The 27,992-nt window shown below is 39.2% G+C and overlaps 1 protein-coding gene across 1 annotated transcript; it reads left to right on the top strand.

The window, feature by feature from the left end:
• The first annotated feature begins 6 nt into the window (after positions 1-6).
• Nae1 (NEDD8 activating enzyme E1 subunit 1) lies at positions 7-26,961 on the top strand. The gene is made up of 20 exons (XM_036187391.1): positions 7-101; positions 4,511-4,614; positions 4,924-4,984; positions 6,561-6,591; positions 7,250-7,321; positions 7,575-7,654; positions 8,377-8,486; positions 10,562-10,671; positions 12,282-12,344; positions 12,775-12,838; positions 13,133-13,224; positions 15,832-15,891; positions 15,977-16,110; positions 17,535-17,610; positions 17,884-17,923; positions 19,138-19,224; positions 19,854-19,946; positions 22,943-23,057; positions 23,139-23,188; positions 26,614-26,961. The coding sequence occupies exons 1-20, from the start codon at positions 49-51 to the stop codon at positions 26,721-26,723; spliced, it is 1,605 nt and encodes a 534-aa protein (XP_036043284.1). The 5' UTR covers positions 7-48; the 3' UTR covers positions 26,724-26,961.
• The last annotated feature ends 1,031 nt before the right edge of the window (positions 26,962-27,992 follow it).

Raw genomic sequence — 27,992 nt, 5'->3', positions numbered from 1 at the left:
GGTGGCGGCCTACTAGCTGGGCTTTGCTGGTCGCTGGGCGGGCGGGCAATGGCGCAGCAGGGGAAACTACTCAAGGAGCAGAAGTACGACCGGCAGCTGAGGTGAGCCAGGGTTTCCGAGTGAGCGAGCCGGCGGGTCTGCGAGCTGTCCCGAGGCCTGCGGGGCCTAAGTGCCTAGGCGGCGTGGGCGGGCCTCCCTCAGGCCTGACGCTGCGCCCGGCGGCGGTGCGGGACGTGGGGAGCCGGCGCCTTGGGCTCCGGCCACTGGCCAGAGTGCTCGGCGGAGGCCCGGACGCCCCTTCGCGCAGGGCCGCGCCAGGCTGTGCTCGGTGTCTCCGCGAACCTGGGCTGCAGGGTCGCCGCCGGCCCACTTCGTTCACGGAACAAGGGGATCGGGAGTACCCCATCCCGACTGCAGTGTGCTGCGCCGAGTGTCTGGTATTGTTCTACGCCAGCGCTGTCCAATAGAAATGCACCATGCTAGTTTCATGTGAGACATCTGGGTTCGTAATTATAATCTTTACAGTAGGCACCTTTAAAGTAAGTTAAAAGAAGCCAGACGTGGTGGCAGTAGCTCGTTGGTAATCCCAGCACTTGAGAGGCAGAGGCAGGTGGATTGGACATTGGGAGCCAGCCTGGGCTACATAGGAAGAACCTGGGGATGGGGAGAGTAAAAAGAGACGGGGAAGTAATTTTTGCTAGTACTAGTAGCTCCCCCTCCCCGCTTTATTTTGAGAACCGGTCTTAAGTAGCCCAGGCTGGCCTTGAACTCAAGCATCTATCTCCCAAGTGCTGAGATTGCAGATGTTCTCTGCCAGGCCAGGCTCAAAAGTAAGTTTTTGCCCTTCTACCTTTTTTTTCTGTCTTTTTGAGTATCCTGGAACTTGCTGTGTAGACCTGACTGGGCTCAAACTTGCAACAATCCTCCTGCCTCTTTGTCCCAACAGCTGAGATTGCCACTGTGGACTGCCACATCCATTTTATTTATGTGCACTGCTGGGTGGGCATCATGCAAGGTTGGTAAGCTACCAAACTGAGCTACATGCCTTCCCCCTCCCCGCCCCCGAAACAATTTTTGTTTTTAATGTAGTATGTCTAAAATATTACCATTTCAACGTTGTCATCGTAAAAAGTTACTCAGCAAGTTTTTTTGTTCACACTGTCTTAGAAATCAGGTATTTCACACATCAAGAATGTCTTAATTCATGCCAGCTGCGTTTCTAGGACTCAGTAGCCGTTTGTAAATACCTTAACAGACAAGGCACGTCTAAGCCATCAGGTGGATCCTTTAACTACTTCACCACCCTTGCCCCCCCCCTTCTTTATTTATTATCTTCTATGTGTTGAGTCATTGAAAGTTACAAAAGTGCTAGCCACCACCTCTCCTCTCGGGAGCTGCGATGTGGTATGACATCCCTAAGGATGGGAATTTCCCTTTGTACTGACAGCCTAGTTACTGTATCAGGGATTTAGGCACTTCGTTCTGAGACTATCCTTGAAGGCAGAGGTTCTTCGGTACAGACGGGGAAACTAAGGCTTGTAAAAGGTAACTGGCCAGATTTATGCATGTTTTCAGCTCGGGACCATCTAGCTTTTTCATACTCGTCCTTCCTCCCAAGCTTCTAGAGAGAGAGACGGTAACTGTTATGAGGTCTCATATACTCTTGTAGTTCTTGTGTTTTGGGTGTAGGCAGAACCCTAGGCAACAAAACTGAGAAAATTTAAGGTTACTAGATACCAGAAGAGGATTTTTATTGAGTCCATTCATTGAAGCACTAACTTTTATCGGTCATAATAAGAACTGCTTCTGGCTTTAGAAGGGTCAGAAGGAAACAGAAACAAAGTTGGATGGGCAAGCAGCAGCCAAGATCAAGGACTGATTCTCAGGCCAGCAAGAAAATGGTTGCACCAGTACTCCAAGACTCATTCTCCAACTATGCAACCGCTTATTAGCCAGATAAGACCGTGTGCCCCATTTCCGTAGAAAAGAAAAAGTCTGTTTCTGGCCTGTGTGGTTTTTGCAGGCTATTCCTCCATTTGACAGCTATTTCGTGATCAGCTCTTTGTTCTAGGCCAAGTCCTGTGCCAGCAGCGTGGTCTGGGACCCTCTAAAGTGAAGAGATAGATAGATGTTCAGTAAATGAAAGCTCCCATGGTGCAGTTTGTTGGGATGGTGACAGGGAGGAAATGTCAGAGTCTTCCTTAGTCCTCTGGGCATCTAGCAGTACTCGTCTGGCAATGGCATTTTCAAATAATTTGGGCTTCCCCATACTTCCAGTTCTGAAGAGAAAATAGTAGATTGGGGGCTGGAGAGATGGCTCAGTGGTTAAGAGCACTGGCTGCTCTTCCAAGAGGAACCGGGTTCAATTTCCAGCGACCACATGGCAGCTCACAACTGTCTGTAACTCCAGGATCCAGCAACCTCACACAGACATACGTGCAGTCAAAACACCAATGCACTCAAAATAAAAATAAATAAATCTTAAAAAAAAAAAAGAAAAAGAAAATAGTAGATTGTTGGTTGGTTGGGATTTTTGGGGGTGTGTATTTATGTCGAGGAGTGGGAGAGCAGAGGTGACCAGATTGGCCCAAAACCATGGTACATCTGTGATCATGAACTTGTTAATGATATACCAGTATCAATCAGGTCATAACATATATTTCTAATTCTTATTATATCTCGGTGTTTGTTAATATATGCATCTTTTAATCATTCTATTAGAGTATTCATTGGCTATTATATTTTTATAGATTTCATATATATATATTCAATTAAACATGTAATTTTCTTCCTTTCTTTCCTTCAATCTCTCCCATGTACTGCCTTGCTCCTTCTCGGAATCATGGCCTCTTTTTCTCTGTTAGGGAGTACACGCGCGCGCGCGCACACACACACACACACACACACACACACACACACCCCTAATATATAAATACAACCGGCTCAGTCCATGTAGTGTTACCTATATGTATATGATCTCAAAGCTGATCACTTGATATTCCATGACCAACTGGGGGCTCATCTGTGAGAAAGACCATTTAATCAGCTTTCCCTAGTTGCCTGTAGTTCTTTGTCTATGGGTGGGGCCTCCTGGGATTTCCTCTTCCATGTTGGCATGTATGCTGGGGTAGTAGATCTTCAGGTCTTACTTGGGCAGCCACGTTGTTGTGGTATCACAGATGTACCTTTCCTGTCATTTCCAGGAAACACAGTCTCACAGCAGATTTCTTGGCCCTCTGACTTTTACAGTTTCTACCTCTGAGCAGGTACAGAAGTTGTGTTGTAGATACATCCTTGGATATGAGCACCCATGATCACTTGTTCTCTGCTTTCTGACTGGTCGTGGTTTTCTGTAATGATTTCCATCTACTGCAAGGAGAAGTTCCTTTGTTGAGTGGTGAGAACTACACTTGTCTGTCGGTATAAGAGTAAATATTTAGAATGCAGTTGGGAATTGTGCCAGCTTAGCAAAGTGGTGGCAACAGGTTCTTCTGTAACCTCCATGACCTCTCTAGCCTTGGGGAGTTGCAAGTTTCCAGTAACAGGTATGATTTCTGTCCTGCTGAGTGGGCCTTAAGTCTAATTGGAGAGCTGTTGGTCACCACCAATAAGGAGTGCTGCTATTGCACCCTCATGGTTATTGTGCCATGCTGGCCATCACCTGTGTGATTCACAGGCATTACAGCTGGTAGAATCAGCAGTGGCTTCCCTCTCTTGCAACTTTATACCATGAAAGCTAGTCCTCAGGCAGAAGGCTTCCAAGTCAAATCCTGCTCAGTTCCTCCAGGTCTTGTGTCTGAAGTGTGTGGTGTCTTCAGCAATAGGGACTTAGCTTTAACGTTTGGAAGACAACCAAGGGCCACAGTAATATTGGCTATTACATTTTAAAGCACTTCTGCAGAATCCAATGCAAGGTTTTTCAGATGATAAAGTTCCTTGATAGTTTTTGCTTTTTCTTGTAGATGTCATGAGGAAACATCTTAAGTCAAGATCTTAAATGAACTAGATCTACATCACTTGAAGAAATGAAACTGAAAATAGACTAGCTTTTAGGTGCAAGATGCTTTCTTTCTTACTTATTTATTTTAAGGAGGTAGAGCTTCACTGTGTTGTTCAGGCTGACCCTGAACTTGTTGCAAGGGAGTCTTCTGCTTCAGCTTCCTGAGTAGCTGAGACAGCAGGTGCATGCAGCCTCACTTGGCCATGACCTTTCTTTAATGTTGTATCTCTAGGTTTGCTGTTTGATAAATTACCTGGTTTCAAAGGAGTAAAACAAAAACTAGAAAGACAAAGCTTAATAGTCCTGATTATATCATGCAAAAGATGATTTATCAAAGTTTTCAAATACATTGTCAGATGACCCATGCAATAATATCAGTTCATATCTCACATGTTTGCTATGGTATGTGATATGTTATTTTATGGGAGACTACTTTAAATATCACCATTCAAATAAGGAAGTCATATTTTTGAGAACTTTTTAATGTTCAGTTTGTGTTTTGTTTTATAGGTTGTGGGGTGATCATGGGCAAGAAGCTTTGGAATCTGCTCACGTTTGCCTAATAAATGCAACAGCTACAGGAACTGAAATTCTTAAAAACTTGGTACTACCAGGTAATGTAATATTGGTGATTACATTCTAGGTAACTTCTTTAAGGTTCTGATAAAAAGTTACATATTCTTGGGCCGACAGGATGGCTTAGTGGGAAGTTACTTGCTGTCCCGTCTGACAACTTGAGTTTGATCCCTGGAGCCTATATGGTGGAAGGAGAGAACTAGCTGCATGGGTTGGCCTCTGAACTCCACATGTATGCAATGGCACATGTGCACTGACATTTGAATCAATAAGTGTAAAACAAAACAAAAGAAAACAAAACAAAAAACAAACCAAAACATATTTTTGACTGTCTTTTGTCTCCCCAGGTATTGGATCATTTACAATTATTGATGGAAACCAGGTCAGCGGAGAAGATGCTGGGAACAAGTATGTCCTGTCCTTTTAAAATATGAACCTGTTAGAGAAGGTAGTACACTCAGGGTGAGAACTGAGTACTAATTTAGCCTCATGACCGTATGTTCGGTTATGGTGAAGAAGTAGTGAGTGGGTGAAGGTGAAGTGCGGGGGCAGTGTCTGGCAAGTAGGCCATTAACCAACGGCCTCACTGTCCTGTCTTTACTGCTTATGTTACAAAGCAGCAGTCATTCTTCTCTCACCTGTGGAGTCTGAGTACTTTCTAAGTCCTTACATTGATTCCTTAGTGTTCTTGCAAAGTCATGATTTTATTTGGGACATCAAATATAGGCTGAATATGGTGGCACATGCATTTAATCCCAGCACTCAGGAGGGCAGAGGCAGAGGCAGAGGCAGAGGCAGATAGATCTCTCTGAGTTCAACCTGGCCTACATAGTGAGTTCCAGAACAGCCAGAGCTAAACAATCAGACCCTGACAGAAAGACTTTGTCTTTTTTTAAAAAGGAGGAAAAAAAAGGAATAAGAACAATATCTCTCATTTGTATCTTTTAAACTTAGTCTGGTGTATATCTCCTTGTACTGTGCTATATATGTGCAAGATATATATGCTATAAAAGCTTCTTTATAGGTGATCTATGTTTTGTTCTTTACAGATAGTCATTTAGATTTTCAGAACATTTCCCAATTTGATTTCATATTTATTCTTTTCAGGGGTTTAGAGTCTAGGAATTTCTCATTATATTTGTCCCTAAACAAGTAAACATTAATTCAAGAAAAGCAGAATTTAGTTCATATTTACTTTGATGCTTTCTTCCTTTGGGTCATAGTATGTTTCTGCTATCCACACACAACTCTTTTATTGGTATCTGTAAAATAATAAAAGTTATATTATTGTTGCTTATATGGCTGATTATGTAGCATGTGTTAAGTATAAGGTTTTTTTCCTTAAGGAACCATGTGCCTTTGCCACAAAATTGTGCCCTGACTCTCATCAGCAGCTACAGTTTGGGCCATTGTGATATGATCAGCATATGTGTAGGAGGAAGCCTGAATGAATCTCTTGTAATTTCCTGCAAAAGCAAATAGTTCACTACAGTAGTCCCCAGGTGTCTGCAGAACATTGATTATAGGAAATGTTAATGGCTCTTAAATGGGACAGTGGACTTCATGGGCAAATGAGTTTGGGGAATGGTTCAAAGGTTAAAATTTCTTTACTATAAAACTTTGTTATTAGGTACATTATGACTTTCCAAGAAGGAGGTATACGATATGGTGTTTCCTTTTTTTCACTCTTGGAACTCTTTTCTCTCAGAGCATCTTGTGAAGTATGTGCCTTGGGGAACACTGATTCATTAGCCCATTAGCCCACTGCTTTCCTTCCTCCAAGAAGACTGGTATAGTCAGTCCATTATGAAAATAATGTTTGTGGGCTGGGGACATAGCTCAGCGGTAAAGGACATTAATACACACACTCACACACACACACTTGATTTATCTTTTGAATGGGATGCACACACTATTATAAATGGTAAACAACTTTTGCTGTACAGCTATAAAAATTTTTACTTTTTTTGTATCCTTTTTTTAGTTTTTTCCTTCAGAAAAGCAGTATTGGCAAGGTAAGTAGTCACTGTTACAAAGTATGGTTGTGTGTGAGCATCTAATAATGCCACTATATCTTGGCTGCTAGAAAAGTTATGACTTTAAAAGACCTTATTTTGTGAGTGAAAAGTTGGATTAGCTCATTTTTAATCTGGCAAATCTCTTTTGGCAGTTGAAGAATTTAGAGTACTACCTGTGATTTTACACTGCCCTTTATTAAAGCCTTGAGTAACATTGATATTCAGTGGATGGAGTATTACGGTTAAGAAATTAGTAAGTAGAGTTAGCCAGAAAGTGAAAATCTTAGGAATTCATGTTCATATTCTGAATAGAAGTTGCACTTATTTAGTGATTGGCCACTCTTCGATGGCATTATAGATGTGGGTGGTTAAAGTGGGTATGAACTTGATTCAGTATAGTGCTGCCTGCCACCTATCTTTGCCATTTACCTGGTCAGAAAAGTGAGAGCGAATGATGTGATCATTTAAGAACTCGGATAGTGACAATCTAGTTCATATTCTACTTGAGTGTCAGCTAAGTACTGTGGAGTAGAATTGTCCCATCTATACATGGAATTTAGAAATTTTCAGTGTGTTTTTCTTGATCTGTAAGCTTGGGGATCACATTGTAGCTAAGTACTTTCTAATTCAAGTCAAATGCTTTGTTTTTTAAAAGAACCGAGCTCAAGCTGCCATGGAATTCTTACAAGAACTAAACAGTGATGTCTCTGGAAGTTTTGTGGAAGAGGTATACTACGCACACACACACACATATATATGTGTATATGTGTATATATATATATATACACATTGTTATTCCTGTGCTACAGTATGTTTTTAAAATAATTCAAAGCCCCAGAACTTAGAATTTTGGATTATTGTGTCATTTATATTTAGTTGGAATTTAATTTGTCAACTCATTTATTTTAAAATAGCTTAACTGTTTCTGCCATGTTTAATATGTGAAATTATTGAATTTTTCCTCCCCTTGTCTTATTTAGAGTCCAGAAAACCTTCTAGACAATGATCCTTCATTTTTCTGTAGGTTTACTGTTGTGGTTGCAACTCAGCTTCTTGAAAGGTAAATTTTAGATATTAATATCTTTCTTAGTTTTAGTTGATTTGTATAGTTTTCCCTTAGTACAGTCTTCTGTGTACACATTTTGCCTGGTTTCTAAAATTCTTAAATGTTTAATTTGATGCTCTTGTATGTATCCTAGCTTTGAAAGGATAGGGAATTAAAAATGAAATATTTGGTAGAGTGCTTGCAAGGCCCTGGGTTCAATCCTCACCTCAAAAAAAAAAAAAAAAAAAAAAAAAAAAAAAAAAAAAATTGGATCCGGTGTTTCAGAAATACCAAAGCCCAGAAAACTAAAAACAAATTAGTTAAATTGTTACTGATTACAGGAAGATTTATAGGTGTATATGTGGGTTTTATAAATGTTTTTCACTATCATAGAAATGTTTAGATAGAACTAGGCATGGTAGTGCACACCTTTAATCCCAGCACTCAGGAGATAGAGGCAGGCGGATCTCTGTGAGTTCAAGACCAGCCTGATCTATAGAGTGAGTTCCAGGACCGCTAGGATTGTTACACAGAGAAACCCCGTCTCCAAAAAAAAAAAAAAAAGTTTAGTGTTTTAACCAGCATTCTTCCTAATAAACCAGACTAAGGTCTTACATCCCCCTAGTCCAACACTTTTGAGATTGCAGCCAAGTGAAATTGCTTGCTTTCTACTATACTCTTGCCTGATTATGTTAGACATATATTCACTTGCTTATGTTCTTTGTCTTCCTTTACAGTACATTACTGCGCTTAGCAGATGTCCTCTGGAATTCCCAGATCCCTCTGTTGATCTGTAGGACATATGGACTAGTTGGTTATATGAGGATTATTATAAAAGAACACCCAGGTAAAATTGTTAAGCATATGGGACTTGCTATTGGTTGCTTGAGCTGTAATTTTAGAAACTTGGTAATTTAGAAAGTCAGTTTTAAATTACTAAATAAATGCATAGCAGTACATCTTTGGATACAGGTTCAAAGAGGCAATCAGATTCAATGTTTTTTTTTTTTTTTTTTTTTTTAAACTTATTTAGATGTGTATGGATGTCTTGCCTATATGTATGGCTATTACCAAGTGTATGTGTGGTGCCTGCAGAGTCCAGAAGAGGGTGTCATATCATCTAAAACCAGAATTACAGATAGTTGTGAGCCACTCTGTTGGTCCTTGAAATTGAACCTGGGTCCTCTGGAAGAGTAGCCACTGCTCTTAATCACTGAGCCATCTCTCCAGACTGATGCAGTAGGTTTTTGTCTGCTATTTCTGTATATAGCATTATAGATGGATGAAGATCAGAGACATAACGTACAACTTCATCTTGTTAGAGGCTTGACAGCTGTGCAAATGCCTGGTTCTTTTGCCCCAACTCAAAGTAGGGTATTTATGGCTGCCACAAGAGTGCATAGATCACTTTGACACAGACCATACACTAGTGGTTCCTAACCTTCCTAATGCTATCACCCTTTAATAATAGTTCTTCACACCAGGCAGTGGGAGTGCACACCTTTAATCCCAGCACTCAGGAGGCAGAGGCAGGTGGATCTCTGTGAGTTCAAGGCCAGCCTGGTCTACAGAGCGAGATCCAGGACAGGCTCCAAAACTACACAGAGAAACCCTGTCTCAAATAACAAAAAACAAACAAACAAAACAACAAAAGAAACCCAAAAACATAGTTCTTCATGTTGTTGTGATCCCCAACCATAAAATTATTTTGTTGCTACTTTATAACTATAATTTTGCTAATGTTATGAGTTGTAATGTAAATTATCTGATATGTAGGCTAGCTGATGTGCAACTCCAAAGGTGTCACAACCCACAGGTTGAGAACCACTGCATTATATCAACATTTCACATCAATCCTTTGTTCCAGTCTCATACTGGCCTTAGATTTCCCCATTTCATGTTCAGTTACACATGATAAGCTTTTTTCCTAACTCTGTTCCTACAGAAACAGTGTTAAAGGAGACCAGGGACATTTGTAGGCAGCCTACATCAGCCCAGGGCTGACATCAGCTCTACCTATAGATTCTTAACCTTAGAATTTAATAAAAATTTCCTTCAGTACTCTAAAAAAATGCTTCTATTGAATTAAGTGTTTTCATTCTATGCCAGCTATGATGTGAGCCATGCACTCGGTGTAACAATAGTTTTTAACACTGACAACATCACAAGGAGTAGTGTCATTTGGGCAGTTGGAGTAAGCTTTTAATAAGTGATGTTAGGCTATTTAAGAGTTAAAAGTGTGTGTGTGGGAGTGGTGGTGGTTGGTGCCTGGCTCACACCTTTAATCCCAGCACTGGGAAGGCAGAGGCAGGCAGATCTCTGTTGGTTCAAGGCCAGCCTGGTCTACAGAGTGAGTTCCAAGAACCTCTCTGTCTTGAAAAAGAGAAACCCTGTATTGAAACAAACAAACAAAAAACAAATATAACCACTACTAATATTTTTTTTTTTTAAAAAAAGAAAACAGACCCATATAACCCACTTAAGATTTGTGTATTTACTATACAAAAGTTGTACTTCAGTAACAAAGTGAAAAATTCTGTAGGTACTATGATCATCAAGATTATAGATTTCCAACCAGCCGTGGTAGCACACGTCTTTAATTCCAGTACTTAGGAATTAGTACTTAGGAGGCAGATCTCTGAATTTGAGACCAGCCTGGTCTACATACTGAGTTGCAGGCTAATCAAGGCTAAAGTGAGACTCTGTCTCAAAAAAAAAAAAAAAAAATTATAGATTTCTAGTCAGGTCTTAGTGGCTTATGCCTATAATAACAACCAGGATGATGAAATAGGAGGATTGCCATCAGTTCAAGGCTAGCCTGGGCTATAGAATAGTGTGTGTGTGTGTGTGTGTGTGTGTGTGTGTGTGTGTGTGTAGTATGTTACTAACAAATTAAATACATCTTTTGGGATTATTTGACAGTAATAGAATCTCATCCAGATAGTGCATTGGAGGATCTACGACTAGATAAGCCGTTTCCTGAACTGAGAGAACACTTTCAGTCTTATGATTTGGAGCATATGGAAAAAAAGGTTGGTAGAATGTACGTGCATGTGCATGTGTGTGTGTATGTGTGAGACCTTAAGTTTAGAGTTAAACTTATTTCTTTATTTTGGCTTTTTTGAAAGAGTCTCAAGGAATAACCCTGGTTGTCCCAGAACATGCTGTGTAGACCAGTCTGACCCTCAGTTTGTGACAGTCCTCCTGTCTCTGCCTCCTCCAGAGTGCTGAATTAAGAGTATGTGTCACTGTGCCTGGCTTTAATTTTTTTTTTTTAACCTAAAGTTTTTTGTGGGTATATATAATCAATGTGAAAAAGTACTGTAAACTTCCATATTCCCATCACCAGATCACACAATAGTATTTTATTTTGTTTCAATAAATTTATTTCCCCTAAACTTAAACAAAAAACAAAACAAAACAAAACAAAAAAACTTGAGACAGGGTCTCATGTGTAGCCCTGGCTGGATTAGAATTTACCAGTAGACCAGTAGGATTGAACTCACAGAGATTCCAGGTACTGAGAAGAACAGCATGCTCCACCACATCTGGATAAATTACTTTTTAATTTTGTTAGTTTAAATTTGAAGTTTGTTGTATAATCACTACCCTAGTCAAGAAACTAGGCATTAACTTATCCTAGAAGTTCTCTCCATGACCCTGTTTCTACACAGGTACACATACGTTCAAAGATGGTTTTGATATGCCAGGTATGGTGGTGCACATCTGTGATCCTAGCACTCAAGAGAATGAGACAAGAGAATTGAAAGTTGGACGCCAATCTTTCTTTCAAAACAAAGCACACATATACGAATAGTTTAAATTTGAAGTGTATGTTTATTGAAAATATCTTAAAACTTAATTTCTAAAGTTTGAAAATTACCATGCCAACTATATTTCATTACAGAAATAATCATATTTGCAGCAGATTCTATAACGAGAATATATTCCTTTTCAACCTACAGCTAATTAAATGCAAGTATTCATTTGGTTTTCAGAAAACAGCAAGTTCTCATTTTTTAGCCTAGTATTGATACCTGAAATGAAGAGATTTGAGCTACCTTTGGGTGTTGTGTCTGAGACTATTTTCCTGCTCAAAAAACAAAAGGGACTATTGTATACCTGACCTATCAGGATTAAAGTAGACACTGCCTCTAAACTCAACCTCAGTCTTTCTCTGTCGTGTTCTCTCTCTCTCTCTCTCTCTCTCTCTCTCTCGTGTGTGTGTGTGTGTGTGTGTGTGTGTGTGTTTACAGAAGGCTATGCATGCATCTGTAGAGGCTAGAGGTCAACCTTGGGTTCTCTCAGTTGCTTTCTACTTTGTTTTTTGAGACAGTGTCTTGCCACTGAGCCTGGAGCTAGCTGTTCATTTAGGTTGAGGGCCAGTGAGAGCTCCAGGATCTGCCTGCCATGACTGACATTTCAGCTTATAGCCATGCCTGGCAAGCATTTTACTCACTGAGCTATTCCATAGCCATCAGAAATCATTTCTAAAACCATTTTTATTAAACCGGTTCATTTGTCTCTGTTTATTACTTTATTTGTAGAAGATAATTGTAAATATTGAAAACAAGATGATGTAAGTGTAGAATTAATATTAACTAATACTGACATTTTCTTCAATTTGTGTCTTTATTTTTAGGACCATAGCCATACTCCATGGATTGTGATCATAGCTAAATATTTAGCACAGTGGTATAGCGAAGTACGTCCTTTTTCAAAAATTAAATTATATGTGACTGTATATAATTTCAAGCTTTTTTGAGGGTTGTGGGAAATTAACCTTTTCCTGTGTGAGGGTGTATTGCAAGTGGGAGCTTTTAAGGTTAATCTAACTACCACTCTTTCAAAATACTGATCTTTAATTAATAAATTGGAATTTTAGTAAATTTCATCTTGAAAACTACTGTGAGGAATGAATGGAAAGAAATGGCCTACGGTTACTCTTTCCAAATTAAGAGAGCCTCAGATGTCACTGACATGTATATATATATGTCATATATATTATATGTAATATATATGAAATAAAATTTTTTGATAAAATCTTATTGTGGAGAATGAGGAAAACTTTAGACACTCAATTTTCATATTTTGAGTTTCGATAACTAGATCTTTAAAATTTTTAATCAATTTAGACAAATGGACGAATTCCTAAAAGCTATAAAGAAAAAGAGGACTTCAGAGATTTGATTAGACAAGGTAATTTTCTGCATTTTTAACTAAGTATTATATAAATTTTGAAAAATAATTACTTGAAGCCAATATATATTGGATTTCTCTTGTCAGATGATGCCATCATGAGTTTTTAAATTTACTCTTCCCTTGGGAATAAAGGAGCCATTTTTTAAATAGTTTAAGAAGAACAAATCATAACTGTATTTCCTGTTAAGTCTCAGCATTCTGACCTCTGTTCTGAGCCTCACAGGGCTTTTCTATGTTGGGAAGACAAAGTGGGAAGAGCCATTGTTTGTTTACTATTTTTTACTTTAATAGGGATCTTAAGGAATGAAAATGGAGCTCCAGAAGATGAAGAGAATTTTGAAGAAGCTATTAAAAATGTGAACACAGCACTAAATATAACTCAGGTATTAAAGGAATTGCTGAAGCCATAACCAATATGTTTTCTGATATGAAAGTTAATATAATAATTTATCCTAATATTGCCTAAATGTATAGTAAGTTAAAAATAAGTACCTCTAACTTAGCTTGATTTTTTTTTTTTTTAATTCTTTTTTTTTTTTTTAAAGACAAAGTCTTTCTATGTAGCCCAGGCTACATTCAAATTTGTTGTATAGACCAGGCTGGCTAGTCTTGACCTTGTTGTGATACTTCTTCTGCCTTTCTGCCTCTCAAGTGTTGAGATTATAGGTATGTGCCATGCCCAGCCCAAAGCTTGAGTTTTCTTTTAATATGGTCTTGAGCCGTGCATGGTGGTGAATGCCTATAACTCCATTGGATAGGGGGGCCAGGAGATCAGTAGTTATCCTTGGCCACGTAGCAAGTGAGTGTCTCAAAAAAAATTTTTAAAAAGTTTTCTATTATTCTCATTAAAATGTTAGCGCTTCAGCATATAATAGCAATAAAGTAAATTATTTTTGTTCTTTTTCATTTAGAGAAATATATAAATTATTTTAAGTATATGGTTTATGAATAGTTGAGAATTTGGAGATGAGAATTATAAATAATATTTGGTAGTCAAAAGAAGTGTTAACTCAGCCAGGCAGTAGTGGCTCAGGCTTTTGATCCCAGCACTCGGGAGGCAGAGGCAGGCAGAGCTCTGTGAGTTCGAGGCCTGCTTGGTTTAAAGAGTGAGTTCCAGGACAGCTGGGTCTTCACAGAGAAATCCTGTCCCAAAAAACCAAAAAAAAAGTGTTACTCAAAAACTTGAAATTTGTTACCCTGCATTTTTGTCTGACAGCAGTTATTTAGATTGGAGATATTCTGCATGACTTGTACACTTTAGAAGTTACAGCTGGGTATGGTGGCTTATCCCTATATGTAATCTTGGCTCTTTGGAGGTAGAGGCAGGTGAATTATGAATCTGGGGCCGGAAGCCAGCCTGGGCTATATAGTGAGTTTAAGCCTAGCTTGGGTTACATAGTAAAAAAAATGACTTATCATTATTACTGTTTTGCTGCTTGGTCAGTTTTGTTTTTAATTCAGGGAGCTATGGAATAATAAGACACCTGGAAGATTTTCAGATTTTTTTTTTTTTTTATAATTTATAGCCAGAGTACTGCCTTTCATATTAGGAAAGCACTTAAGTCACTGTAGACATTTTGAAGACAGTGAAACAGTATTGCTGAGTGTATGCCCTATAAGTCAGTCTAGCTGAGGAACACCTTTTATCTTAATGGGAGAGAATGTTGAAAATGTTTATGTGTAACTATGAGATTGTACATGTTAGAACTGTGCATTTTTACTGAAAAAAAAAATCAGTTTTAAAAACTGACAAACGAATTATTCTAAAGCCAGGCATGGTAGCAAATGCCTGTAATCCCAGCACTGGGAGGTGGGGGAAGCAGATCAAGACCACATTGGCTGCATAGTGAGTTCAATTTCAGCCTGGGCCACAAGAGACCTTGTCTCAAGAATAAAACATAAAAATGGTTCTAGGAAGTTGGGGAATAGTAAAGCAGATATTAATGTATAAACAAAATTAGAGTATGAGAAGGCAGAAGGAGGTCTGGGTTTGGGAGGCAGTACTAGATAGAGGGCCAGGAAAAGGCCTTGTGAAGTGACATCCAGCGGTCTGGTGGGAGAGCTTTTCAAGAAGAGGACACATACAAAGGTCATGAAATGAGATGAAGTTTCACATTTGTTAAAGGATCAGTAGGAAAGTAAGTGTGACTGAAGAAGAAAGAGAGCGGTTGGAAGGATCTGAGTTTGGAGAGATAGAAAGGGCCATATCCTAACAGAATCTTGCAGACCATTGAAGCGTTTTGAGTAGGGAAGTAGAAAGATCTGCTTGCTGTTGAGACAGGATCTCATATGTAGCCCTGGCTGCCTGGAACTCTGTAGACCAGTTGGCCCTGAGCTCAGAGATTGACTTACTTCTGCCTGCTTGTTCAGGGATTAAAGGTGTGTGCCACTACACTGGGCTATCCAAGAGACGATTTGGAGTCTTGTGAGTAGAATAGAGGGTGTGGGGTTGGAAGCCAAGAGACCAGTGAAGAACTGGAACCACTAAGAACTCTCTTTTATCTCCACAATAGTAGAGTCAAAGCCTACAGTTTGTAAAACTTTTACTAGTATGGTGATCTTGCTAGCAATAAAATTGCGTGATTACTTGTTTTTGTCAGAGCGGTTGTCTCTTTCAACAGCCTCCTTGAATTAGGGTGCACGGATTTCAGGATTTTCATAAGCTAGATTTTCATGAACAACTTTAAATCTAACGTTGTAGTAATATCCAAATCTTTGTTGTCTTGAGATATAACTCTATAAATGACTTATTTGGACTGTTCTTTACTCCATGTGTCTAGAATGCTAACAGTGGGCAGGAGAGGATGTTCTTCCATTCTCTTTCCCCATCAGATCTCCATCAGATTCTGATTCTAAATAAAACTAAATGCATCAGAAGTTGATATTTTACTGCACTTTAACAATACAAAGAACTTATTTGAAGAAATAATATTGAAAGTAAAGGTGGACAGAATTCATAATGTAAGAAATATTTCATGTTCCTTTGTTAGGTCCCAAGAAGTATTGAGGATATATTTAATGATGATCGCTGCATAAATATCACCAAACAGGTAACAACAAGAAGTCAAGATGCTGCTGCCTTACACCAGCTCAAAATAAACACCTTTCACTTGTATTTTTTTCTTGTTCTTTTAGACCCCACCTTTTTGGATACTAGCCCGTGCCTTAAAGGAATTTGTGGCCAAAGAGGGCCAAGGAAATTTACCTGTTCGAGGCACAATTCCTGATATGATTGCAGATTCAAGCAAGTACATAAAACTGCAGAATGTGTAAGTGACTGTTTTTGTTGTTGTTTGGTTTATTTTTCAAGACAGGGTTTCTCTGTAGCCCTGAATGTCCTGGAATTAGATTTGTAGACCAGGCTGGCCTTGAACTCAGAGATCCACCTGCCTCTGCCTCCTGAGTAAGAGTGTGTGCCACCATACTCTGTTTACATTTTAAACTATATAACAGACTACTTAAATCTGCCCTGCCAGAGGAACTTAGGACCCTGGTTTCTGACAGAGGACCCAAGAGAATGCTTTACTAACAACTTACCTCCTGGAAGTCAAGTCCAAGGAAAATCACATACTTCAAACCTGTCCAATAATATAAATCATGCAAAAATTTTTAAAGTTATATTTTTAAAGCTACACACACACACATTTTAAATGTTACATTTTACTCTGTAAAAATAATCAGTATTAAAACTGAATGTCTCCCAGGTAAGGTAGTACTTCTTTTTTGGGTGAAGGTAGTACTATTGGTTATTGAACCTGGGTCCTCATATACATGCTAAGCAAGAATTCTACTACTGAGCAATGTCCCTAAAGTCATACTAGTTTTTATCTTCAATTATCCTTTCCCAAATTTTCAGTATTTCAACTCTTAGAGTAAGACAACAAACTAAGATTTGCTAGACACTGACCAAGATCTTCTCTGTATGATAATATTTGGCCCTGGAGGAAGCCAAACCAGTACCCTTGGATTCGTCAGAACCATACCCCAGTTAGAAAAAGGTAACTTCCATGGACACCCAACCTTACAAGTTTGTGTGTGTCAGGGTAGGGATACCAGGATCATAGGTATTTATTTGCAGTCACTGACTCCTTAAATTATGAAAGATTAATGACTAAAAGAAAATGATTAAAAATAAAGACTCGGGTTGGGGATTTAGCTCAGTGGTAGAGTGCTTGCCTAGCAAGCACAAGGCCCTGGGTTCAGTCCTCAGCTCAATAAATAAATAAATAAAGACTCAGGGCTGGAGAGACGGCTTAGCAGTTAAGAGCGGTGGCAGCTCTTCCAGAGGTCCTGAGTTCAATTCCCAGCACCCACATGGTGGCTCACAGTCATCTCTAGTGGGATCTGATCCTCTCTTCTGGCATAAAGTTGTACATGCAGATAGAGCACTTATATGTATAGAGCACTCATACATTAAATAAATAAATAAAAAATAAAGACTCCATGGATGTTGCCTGCGTGGATTTAAGTTGGATGCTGTAGAATATAATGGGAGCCTTGGTTTTAGAGGACTCCAAAAGTCTTACTGCCAGCTCTTAAAGACCCTAACTAGAAAGCTGCTGCTGGTTGCATTTCTGTAGCATTTTTCACATTTCATATGTTCCTAAATCAGTATTTCTGTTCACTTAAAGATGATTTAAGTATTGCTAAGTTTAGAAGTTGTTAATTGTGGGGTTTTGTTGTTCCTTTTTAGTTACCGTGAGAAAGCAAAGAAAGATGCTGCTGCTGTGGGTAATCATGTTGCCAAATTGCTTCAGTCTGTTGGTCAGGTAAGATGCTGGGTACATTACACCGTGACAGTAAGTGCTTCTCCCCATGGAGAAGTGCAGAACTCAGCCAGGGAGGGGCCGGAGACCCTGGCTTCTTGCCTATCTAATAAGAATCCCTGTTACAAGAAAACAGGTGTGTGTGAAATACGGAGAGAGCTTCTCATTTCACAGACATTGGCTTTGTGCTGTGCCCACTGTTATCTCTCTGTCTCTGTCTGTCTGTCTGTCTGTCTCTGTGTGTCTGGAGAAAAATCTTCATTTATCTCTTTATAGGCACCAGAGTCCATTTCGGAGAAAGAATTAAAATTGCTTTGTAAGTCCTTTTAATTTTCTTATTTTGCTTGATAAAAATATGCTGCAGAGAATGTTCTTGGGAATTTTAAATGGTCAAAATTCTCCAAGTGAGGTGTGTGTGTCTTTAGGTAAATTTTATTTTATTAACTTGTAATAAAAAGGAAATTGTAAGACCGAGCCATAGGTACTCATTTTATCTGTTAAATTACTGTAATGGAATTAAGGATTTGCCTTATAGTTCATGGCTGGGCTTCTGGGGTTTTCTCCTAACTCCTCAGTGGATAAAGGCATTTTCTTTGAGTCAGTTGCAGGTTGGGGAGAGCTCAGTAGGTTAAGTGCTGGCCATGCACACATGAGGAACTGAGCTCACTTTATCTGAAATGGTGAGTTCTGCATTTGTACAAGACCCTGTCTCAAAAAAATAGGTGGAAAACAAAAAGAAAAAATGATAGGGTGGAGATTGATAGAAATTACTCAGAATTGGCCTTAGAGATGGCTCAGTAGTTAAGAACACTGGCTGCTCTTCCAGAAGTCCTGAGTTTAATTCCCAACAACCACATCTCATCTGGCGCCCTCTTCTGGTTTGCAGGCAAACATGCAGACAGAATGCTGCATACATAATAAATAAATAAATCTTTAAAAAACCTTTAAAAAAGAAAAGATCCTCAGAATCAATCTCTACCCACCACATGTACACATGTGGGTAAGCACATCCATGCATATAACACACACACAAGTAAAATCTTCAAAAAGTTAGTTGCAGAGCTAGAAAGATGACTTATTGGTTAAACAAAGAAAGCCCCAAAGAACATACACAGGGACATGTACAGTTATGTTTTAAGCATTTCTTACACACAAAACTGAGAATATAACCAAAGTAGGAACTAGTTCATACCATTGAAATTCAGTATTTAACATAATCTGCTGTACTGTGGCCATGCAATAAAATTTTTAATGAATATTTAATTTTTTATTATTTTTAAGTCATGTGTATGTCTGCATATGGATATGTGCACCTGCAAAGGTCAGAGGTGTCCAATCCCCTTGGCACTGGAGTTACAGGTAGTCATGAGGTACCTGATGATGGTGGGTACTGACTCAGTTCCTCTCCATCAGCAGCAGGCACTCTTAACTGCTGAGCTATCTTGTAGCCCCAATTTCTTGTTCTTGAAGTGACCCGTAATTCAGTACACTCACCTGTCACAGCCATGCTGAAGTCTTTACTGTTTGCAGGCAGCAATTCTGCGTTCCTTCGAGTGGTAAGATGTCGCTCGTTAGCTGAAGAGTATGGTTTGGATACAGTCAATAAAGATGAAATTAGTGAGTATAACAGCTAGATGCTACGTTGAAAGTTATTAATAAATGTGTATAATAGTGTTGAATAAATGGTGTTATAAAGTATATATTTTCTATTCTATTTTATAGATTTACCTGAATGATTTTAATTTACATATGCTATACAAAAATAAATACATAATACTGTTTAGATTACTGAGTGCATTGTGTGCTATATAAGAACTAACACCATCATGTTTCTACTTGTTTTGTTGTTTTGTTTTTTGTTTTGTTTTGTTTTGTTTTTCCAGATAGGGTTCTCTGAGTAGCATTCTGGTTGTCTTGGAACTCCCTTTGTAGACCAGGTTGGCCTCTAACTCACAGAGATCCTCCTGTCTCTGCCTCCTGAGTACTGGGATTAAAGGCGTGCACCACTACTGCTCTGCTGTGTTTCTACTTTGGTAGAGACTCTAGCTAGTAGTCCATTAGACCCCTGGGTTAAATCTTAAATGTATTTCTTCTTATTTATAATTTTATACTTTATTTTCATAAGATATTTAAATTTTTTGCTAATATTGTCTTGCATCCTGAAACTTAAGTATGAATTTAGCCTTTTGTTGTTTGTATGCTCAAAGTTGTCCAGTTCTACTGATTTTTTTCTTTTTTTCTTTCAGTTTCTAGCATGGACAATCCAGATAATGAGATAGTCCTGTACCTAATGTTGCGGGCTGTTGATCGATTTCATAAACAGCATGGCAGATACCCGGGTAAGAACAGCAGTTGACTTATCAGATACAAAGAAAATAGCCAGGTGTTTGTTCTTTGGCTCTTTTTGGGGGGGCCTGCCACCCAGCTCCCAAATAAATCATACACAACACACACACACACACACACACACACACACACACACACACACACACACAGAGGCTTATTCTTACTTATGAATGCTTAACCTTAGCTTGGCTTGTTTCTTGCCAGCTTTCCTTAAATTAACTTATCCCAGCTATCTTTTGCCTCTGGGCTTACCCTGTTCTCTTACTTCTGTAAATCTTACTCTTACTCCGTGGCTTGCTGTGTAGCTGGGTGGCTGGCCCCTGATGTCCTCCTCCTTCTCTGGCTAGTTCTTCAATCTCTTTTTCCAGATTTCTCCCTCTATATGTTCTCTCTGCCGGCTAGCCCCGCCTATCCCTTCTCCTGCCTTATTATTGGCCAGTTCATTATTAGACCATTGGTATTTTAAACAGGCACAGTGATACAGCTTCACAGAGTTAAACAAATGCAACATAAGCAAAAGTAACACACCTTAAAATAATATTCTCGGGTTGGGGATTTAGCTCAGTGGTAGAGCGCTTGCCTAACAAGCTCAAGGCCCCTGGGTTCGGTCCTCAGCTCCGGGGGGGGGGGGGGGGGGGGGGGGGGGGGGGGGGGGGAATTCTCCAACATGGTGGTAGTGCCACACATCTTTAATCCCAGCACATGGGAGGCAGAAACAGGCAGATCTTTTGAGTTTGAGGCCAGCCTGGTCTACAGAGCAAGTCCCAGTATAGCCTGGTCTACACAGAGAAACCCTATCTCAAAAAAAAAAAAAAAAAGAAAAGAAAATCTTTTGGATTTTTGTTGTTGTTTTGTTTGTTTTTGTTGTTGTTTTTTGTTTGAGATAGGATCTTACTTAGCTCAGGTGGGTCTTAAACTTGTGATCTTCCTTTATCAGATTCTTATGTACTGGATTTATAGGCATGAACCATCATATCTGGCTCAATAAAATCTTGAATAAATACTTGACCTGATGCCAGGAATGGTGTCCTCGCCTTTAATCCCAGGACATGGGAGGGAGTCAGAGGCAGATGAATCTTGTGTGTTTGAGGCCAGCCTGGTCTACATATGAGTTTCAGGATTGCCAGGGTCATGTAGAGAGAACCTATCTCAAAACAAAACAAAAACAAAAACAAAAAAACAAATTGGTGGTGGTAGTACTCACCTTTAATTCCAACACTTGGGAGGCTGAGGCTGGAGGATCTTTAAATTTGAGGCCAACCTGTTGTATAGAGTAAGTTCCAGGACAGCTAGGACTATGCAGAGAAACCCTGTCTCAAAACAAACAAAACAAAAATCTCACACTTGACCTGAATTTTAGTATTCTGTGGGTATTTAGAGGAACTACTATTTGATTTTTAAGGCCATTTGACTCAAAACTATTAGAGGAATATTGGTTGAATACGTATAGAAGGAAATTTTTTTTCTGCTAGTTGTCATAGTTGGCTTCTGTTTTCTGTAATCGTCTTTTAAGTTAATAAAATGTCTCGTGTCTCTTTCTCTCTCTATTTTTTTTTTTTTTTGTCTTTTTAAAATGTGTGTGTGTTTGAGAAGGGTTTTGTTCTATACCTAAGGTTGTATCACCTACACTAGCTTCAGTCTTGTAGCAATCCTCCTGGTGCTAGGATTACAGACATGAGCAATCACAATCAGCTCTTTTAGTTTTTAAATTTTTTTAAAAAATAATTTATTTTTATTTTATGTGCATTAGTGTATGTTTGTCTGTGTGAGGGTGTCAGGTACCGTAGAACTGGAGTTACAGACAGCTGTGAGCTGCCATGAGGGTGCTGGAAATTGAACCCTGGTCCTCTGGAAGAGTAGTCAGTGCTCTTAACCACTGAGCCATCTCTCCAGCCCCTAGTTATTAAATCTTTTAGTTTTTAAAGCCTGGCCTGGAAGGTGCTGTATATCCCAGGCTGGGCTTGAACTCTTGATCTTGCTTTATCCTTCAGAGGACTTTATATAAATATGTACCACCATCCCCAGCTCATAGTTTACTCCTGTAACTCACACTGAGTTTGACCTGAAGGAATAGGAAACCCACAAGCAGTGTATCAGTGACTTCTGAACTTTGAACTCTGTAAAGATATAAGGATTTCCTTGGTCAGTATCTTTTGTTGTTACCTTGAAAGGCAGTAATTGGAAAACTTAAAGATCCACAGTGCTCACTGAAAAAAAAGCACATGCCTGTTACCCCTCCCACCCAGGAGCTAGAGGCAGAAGATTCAGAAGTTCAGAGTCACCCCTGGCTACATAGCAAGTTTAAGACTAGCAGGGATACCCAAGACTCTTTGTTTCTAAAAGAAAGAAAATAAAAAATTTTAATTGAAGGATATAAGTAAGGTATTTTCTCTTTAGTTCTTTGATCAAATAATTATTGAGTATTATGTGTTACTCTGATAGTATAAAATTAACAAATAATTATAGAAGAATAATTAACAAAGACTTAAAAACAAACAAAAACCACACCAGAGCACTGTGTCATCATGCCTGGTTTAGGTGGTGTCAGGATCAAATCCAAAGCTTTGTGTGTTCGGAGTTCACACTCTACCAACTCAGCCACACCCCAGGACCTACCTGACAGACTGACTGAGCTTTATTTGTCATCAATTTACCTATAGATTTCTGATATTTTCAGATGTTGGTTTAGTGTTTTATTACTTTGTTCTTTAGTTTCATACCTTTCTGTTTTTATTAGACCACCTGAAATTGGATTAAGTAAAGGAGATAACCGTTGATTTGAATCCCTTTTTTTTTTTTTCCTGAGACAGTTTCTATGCAGCCTTGGCTGTCCTGTCACTCACTGTGTAAACCAGGACATTCACAAACTCATAGAGATCTCTCTGCCTCTGCCTTGAGTTCTGGGATTCAAGGCGTGTGCTGTTCTACCCAGCCCACATATTTATTTTAATGAAAATGTAATATGTATATATGACATGTAATTTTTTAGGAGTGTCTAACTATCAAGTTGAAGAAGATATAGGGAAGTTGAGGTGCTGTCTTACTGGCTTTCTTCAGGAGTACGGGTTATCTGTTTTGGTGAAAGATGATTACGTCCATGAATTGTGAGTATTCTTTAGATCATGTAGGAATAATACTCTCCCTGTTTGTGGTTAGACTGTTCATACCTACCTCTTTTCCTGTAGTTGCCGGTATGGAGCTGCTGAGCCACACACCATTGCTGCATTCCTGGGAGGTGAGTTTTATAGATGAAATGACTTATTTGTTGTTATAGAATACAGTTACTATTTGTATTAGCTTTTTGTTTTCTTAGCTTTTTTAATTAGGGAGGTCAGTGAAGCAGGTTGTTAAATTTAGGTTAATCATTAGCTCTCCACCCTGTTCTCCTTACCCTCTGGCTTTCCCATGGCCATCCATATTAAACTCCTGAAGAATTTAATGGAAGGATACTTTTGATCATGAACCTTACTTAACCTTCTGAGCACAAGTACACATACAAACCTTCCTTCCTCTTCTCCTTGTCTTGTCTTCCTGCCCCAACAGTTCTCAGAAACAAAGACTAACTTGACTTAAAGATCCTGTGTACCTTCCCTGAGACGTGCCCTAGACCTTTGTACCTTAGAGCCCAGTACCTTAGGGACAAAACTGCCATTTCTGTCATAAAAGCTCCTTTATTCATTTGTTCCCACCATTTCTTCTTTGAGTTGGTTAAATTAGTTACTGTATGGATACCTTATAAACATCCGAAATTTATTTCTTACAGTTTTCAAAGATTCAAATGAGGATGCCAACATATTAGGGTCTGTTGAGGTCTCACTGCCAGAATCATATGTGGTGTTTTTTTCTTACTGTGTCCTCACACATTATTTTTTTTAAAAACGTCAAAGGAAACCTGCAGGATCTCTTTTATAAGGGCATAAACCCATGTATGAGGGCTCCCCTCACGGCTATTCACTTTCCAGAAGCCCTAGCTTCTAATACCATTGCATTGAGAATTTTCAACATATTAATGGTGGGGAAGCACAACAGTAAGTGAGTAATACCTTAAAAAATTCTCCTCCTGCCTATCACCTCCAATAGCTTGAGCTGTTTGCTTATGGCATTTTCCTTTCTAGATGATTATTTTGAAGGCAGATCCAGTTTGATTAATCATGTTCAGAATGCTAATAATGCAGACCTAAGAAAACCATATTTTAAGCAAGCATAAATTAAAGCGTGATTCCTGATAATTTATTTAAATAAAATCATTCTTTTATGTCTAAACAGTAAAGTAATCTGAAAATTCACAGAGAAGTACACATTATCATTTATTATTCAGATCTAGGCCAGATTCTGAGAGACACAATCCGAGAGGTCTAACAAGTGTAGCTAGAGGAAGGGCTTTATTTTATGTTTTGTAATGATTTTGAGCCTCCTCCTCTAGGCCCCCCATAGCTTGAGCCACTTCTCCGTGCTCCCCTCTTTTCTTCTCTTCCTCAGCACTTAGTCCTTTCACATGCTGTACATTCTGTTATTTCAAGCTATCTTTTCCCTTCTGTTAAAGAGAAAGACCCAAGTGAGTAAACAGCAGATACTTTTGTCTCTTGTGCTCTGCTTTGTCTGTGGTGCCTAAAGAGGATTTGATGTGTGGCAGTCTTAAGTCTCACAGTCTCAGCATTTTAAAAAGAAGCTGCTTTAGTTAACAAGAGGGTTTTTCCCCCCTTGGTGGAATTTTGCTGTTTATTTTGTGTTTTGAGTACTTTATAGGAGCTCTGTGGTATTTAGTGTAGAGACTTTTTAAATTACAAATGAATTTCAAAGCTGTGGATGTAGCTCAGTGGCAGAGTGCTTACCTAGCTGGGTTTGATCTTCAGCATGCACACACACACACACACACACACACACACACACACACACACACACAGAAACACAGAGAGACACACTGAGACTGTAGCAGGAATCTTAAAAGTTCTTATTAATAAGATCAAACCTGAGGCCAGTTATCGGGGTGACCGCTGGAAGATCAGAGAAGCAGAACAAGCCATAGCAACCTCACCTCACCAGTTCCTCAGCTGGTCTTGTTTCCTCAGACTGCACGCTTCTGTGTCCTCATCCTAATGGCTCTCAGCTGAACTGTGCTGCTACAAAGCCTAAATGCTTAACCAGCCGATTGTTTAACTAGCCAAATACTTCTAGTTTCTGGTCTTCATGCCTTATATATCTTTCCCTTACTGCCATCACTCCCTGGGATTAAAGGCGTGTCTCTTTGCTGGCTGTATCCTTGACCACACAGAGATCTGCCTAGCTCTGCCTCCCAAGTGCTGGGATTAAAAATGTGCACCACCACCGCCCAGCTTCTGCTATGCCTTGCTCTGACCCATTTTCTAGCCACCATTTTTGGCTCTGTATCTAGTGGCTGTCTGTTCTCTGACCCCAGGTAAATTTACTAGGGTGCACAATACCACCATAAGAGACAGACAGAGATAGAGACAGAATGAGAGACAGAGAGACTGATTGATTGATTTAGAGCAAATATGCTTTTATCCATTGTTTACTATAAAGGTAGACTAGATAAAGGTAGAAATCCAATGCCGTGGTGAGAGGAAGACCAGCCAGAGGAGATGGGGAGATGGGAAGGGCAAGGTGGGGACAAATAATTCCGAAGTATGGTCAGTGAAACCCATTTCTTTGTATGTTAATAAAACATATTAATAAAGCACACACATACAACCCTTGGATGCAACATAAGGTTTTTCTTTGAAGAGGATCTTTTTTTGTGTGTTTTTGGTTTTTTTTTTGAAACAAGGTTTCTCTCTGTAGCTCTGGCTGTCTTGGAACTCACTCTGAGTTGGCCTTGAACTCAGAGATCTGCCTGCCTCTGCCTCCAAGTGCAATCTAAACTTTGCTTTGTCCATTCACTATATCTTGCCAGCTTTCTAAATCATCATAATTAAAAACACCTTATTTTTAAAATTTGTTGCTCAATATTTCATTGGGTAATTCCTAAAATGAGCCTCCTATTTCCTTTAATAACATAGTTATGAAGAATTATAGTATTTTGCAGGGCATAATGGTATAGACCTTTAATCCTGGCACTTAGGAGGAAGAGGCAGGGAGATCTCTTGAGTTTGAGGCCAACCTGATCTATATAGTGAGTTCTAGGACCATCAGAGACCCTGTTTCAAAAAAAAATTATAATAATTATAGTCTTTTATTTTGTTATGAATCAGTAAGTTATGTTTGTTTTGGATTACTTTTAAACAGCTTTGCTTTCTTTATGGACTTACTTTTGTTTTTTCTCTTTTGTACTCTGCTGTATCTATGGTGTATTCTGAATACCCTAGGTCTCATGCCCAGGCTGGCCTACAGCTTGTTTTGTAACTGAAACTAGCCATGAATTCATGATCATACTGCCTCTACTTCCCAAGTGTGATGAATATAGTCACGTACTACCACACACAGTTCTTTTGTTTGTGTTTTTGAGACAGAGTCTCACTGTATAGCCTTGGCTGGCTTAGAACACATATTTAGCAGGCTGGCTTTGAACTCAGAGATCCACCTCTCTCTGCCTCCTGAGTGCTAGGATTAAAAGCATGCACCACCAGGCCCATTCTGACTTATATTATATAACTCTTAAATGTTATTATTTTCAAAGATTTACTTTTCTTCTTTTTCCTACAGGAGCTGCTGCTCAAGAAGTTATCAAAATAATCACCAAACAATTTGTAATTTTTAATAATACTTACATTTATAGTGGCATGTCACAAACTTCTGCAACTTTCCAGTTATAGAATAAGCACCATGTGTTATATGTTAATAATAGTATAAGTACCACGTGTAATAGGTCAGTGGTTGAAACTGTAATTGTCTTCATATTGTGCTTTAGTTTGTAAAAATATGTTAAAGGAGAGCAGTCATTGTTTCCTTAATAAACATTTTTCTTATTTGTAATATGTTCTTGTTGTTTGGGGTGGAGGGGAGAAAGCAGTCATTTTTCTCGAAGAATAAAAGCTGTCTCTTTGTAACTTAGTTCATTAATACTGGCTTGATATTTTATAGTTATGTATCATAGACATATCTGTTTCATTAGAAAGAGTAAAAAAAATTAACCATCTTAACCAATTGAAGATGTGGATTTTAGCTGTGGACATTTTAAGATCATTGTTTGTTAAAATAGAATTTTAAAAGAGGCATTTCAGGATGTATAATTTTATCAGAAAACAAAACCATTTCCTCATAATGTCATCCATTATATATAACTAAAGATTTTACCACTGTACTTGTTGAAATTTCACGAATAATCAGATTGGAATAATAGCATTGACCGTCATGTTAGATGGGAAGAACATTCCACAAGATGAGGAATGGCGGCAAACTAGAAATACAGAAAAGGAAGCGGGCTCCGTTTCTGACTGATGTGTGGCTGGTTGACCGGATTAATGTGACTGTCAGCATCAAAGGCAGTCTCCTGTGTGAGAACCAGTTATATTGGACAAGAGTGGGGACAGCTGTGATAGGGCTTTTATTTTCTCAGATACTCATGTTTGCTTGGCTGTCTGTTAAATGACTGTCCCACAGCATGGACTGCCTCCTGACAGTACTTCTTCACTTCCATCTCCCAACACAGTCCCATTGGATGGGTTCTGTTAGAAAACATTACACCTAGACCACACTTAAGACTCAAGAGCTGTGGTTCTCGGGTCTACACAGTGAGAAGTTAGCTTGGCCAGAACCAAAAATTGTGGTTTAGGAATTCACCCAGTGACTGCTTTAGTGTAGTGAGAGTGTCCGTCCATGGCATGCCCAATGTAACTGAAGAAAGCCTGGCGTCAGGCAAGGTCAGGAGGGAGCAAAGGTTTTCTCCAAGACGGGAGTCCTAAGTACCAAGGTGGTAAGGCTTCAATACCCTCCAGTTGTAACTTCCTCCGATCTAAAACCCGGCACCACGCACTGGCCACCTTCTGCCCTCTGCACACTAGCGCCCAGCCAGCTGCGGCTGTGGGTGAGCCGAGGCTCTGGGTGCCCGCAGGTGCCCGGCCGGAAGTCCCGCCCAGCGGATG

This window comes from Onychomys torridus, chromosome 5 (assembly GCF_903995425.1).
Source record: "Onychomys torridus chromosome 5, mOncTor1.1, whole genome shotgun sequence".
NCBI classification, from domain to species: Eukaryota; Metazoa; Chordata; class Mammalia; order Rodentia; family Cricetidae; genus Onychomys; species Onychomys torridus.
Note: the sequence above shows the minus strand (reverse complement) of the source record. Positions and strands in the feature narration are given on the sequence as shown.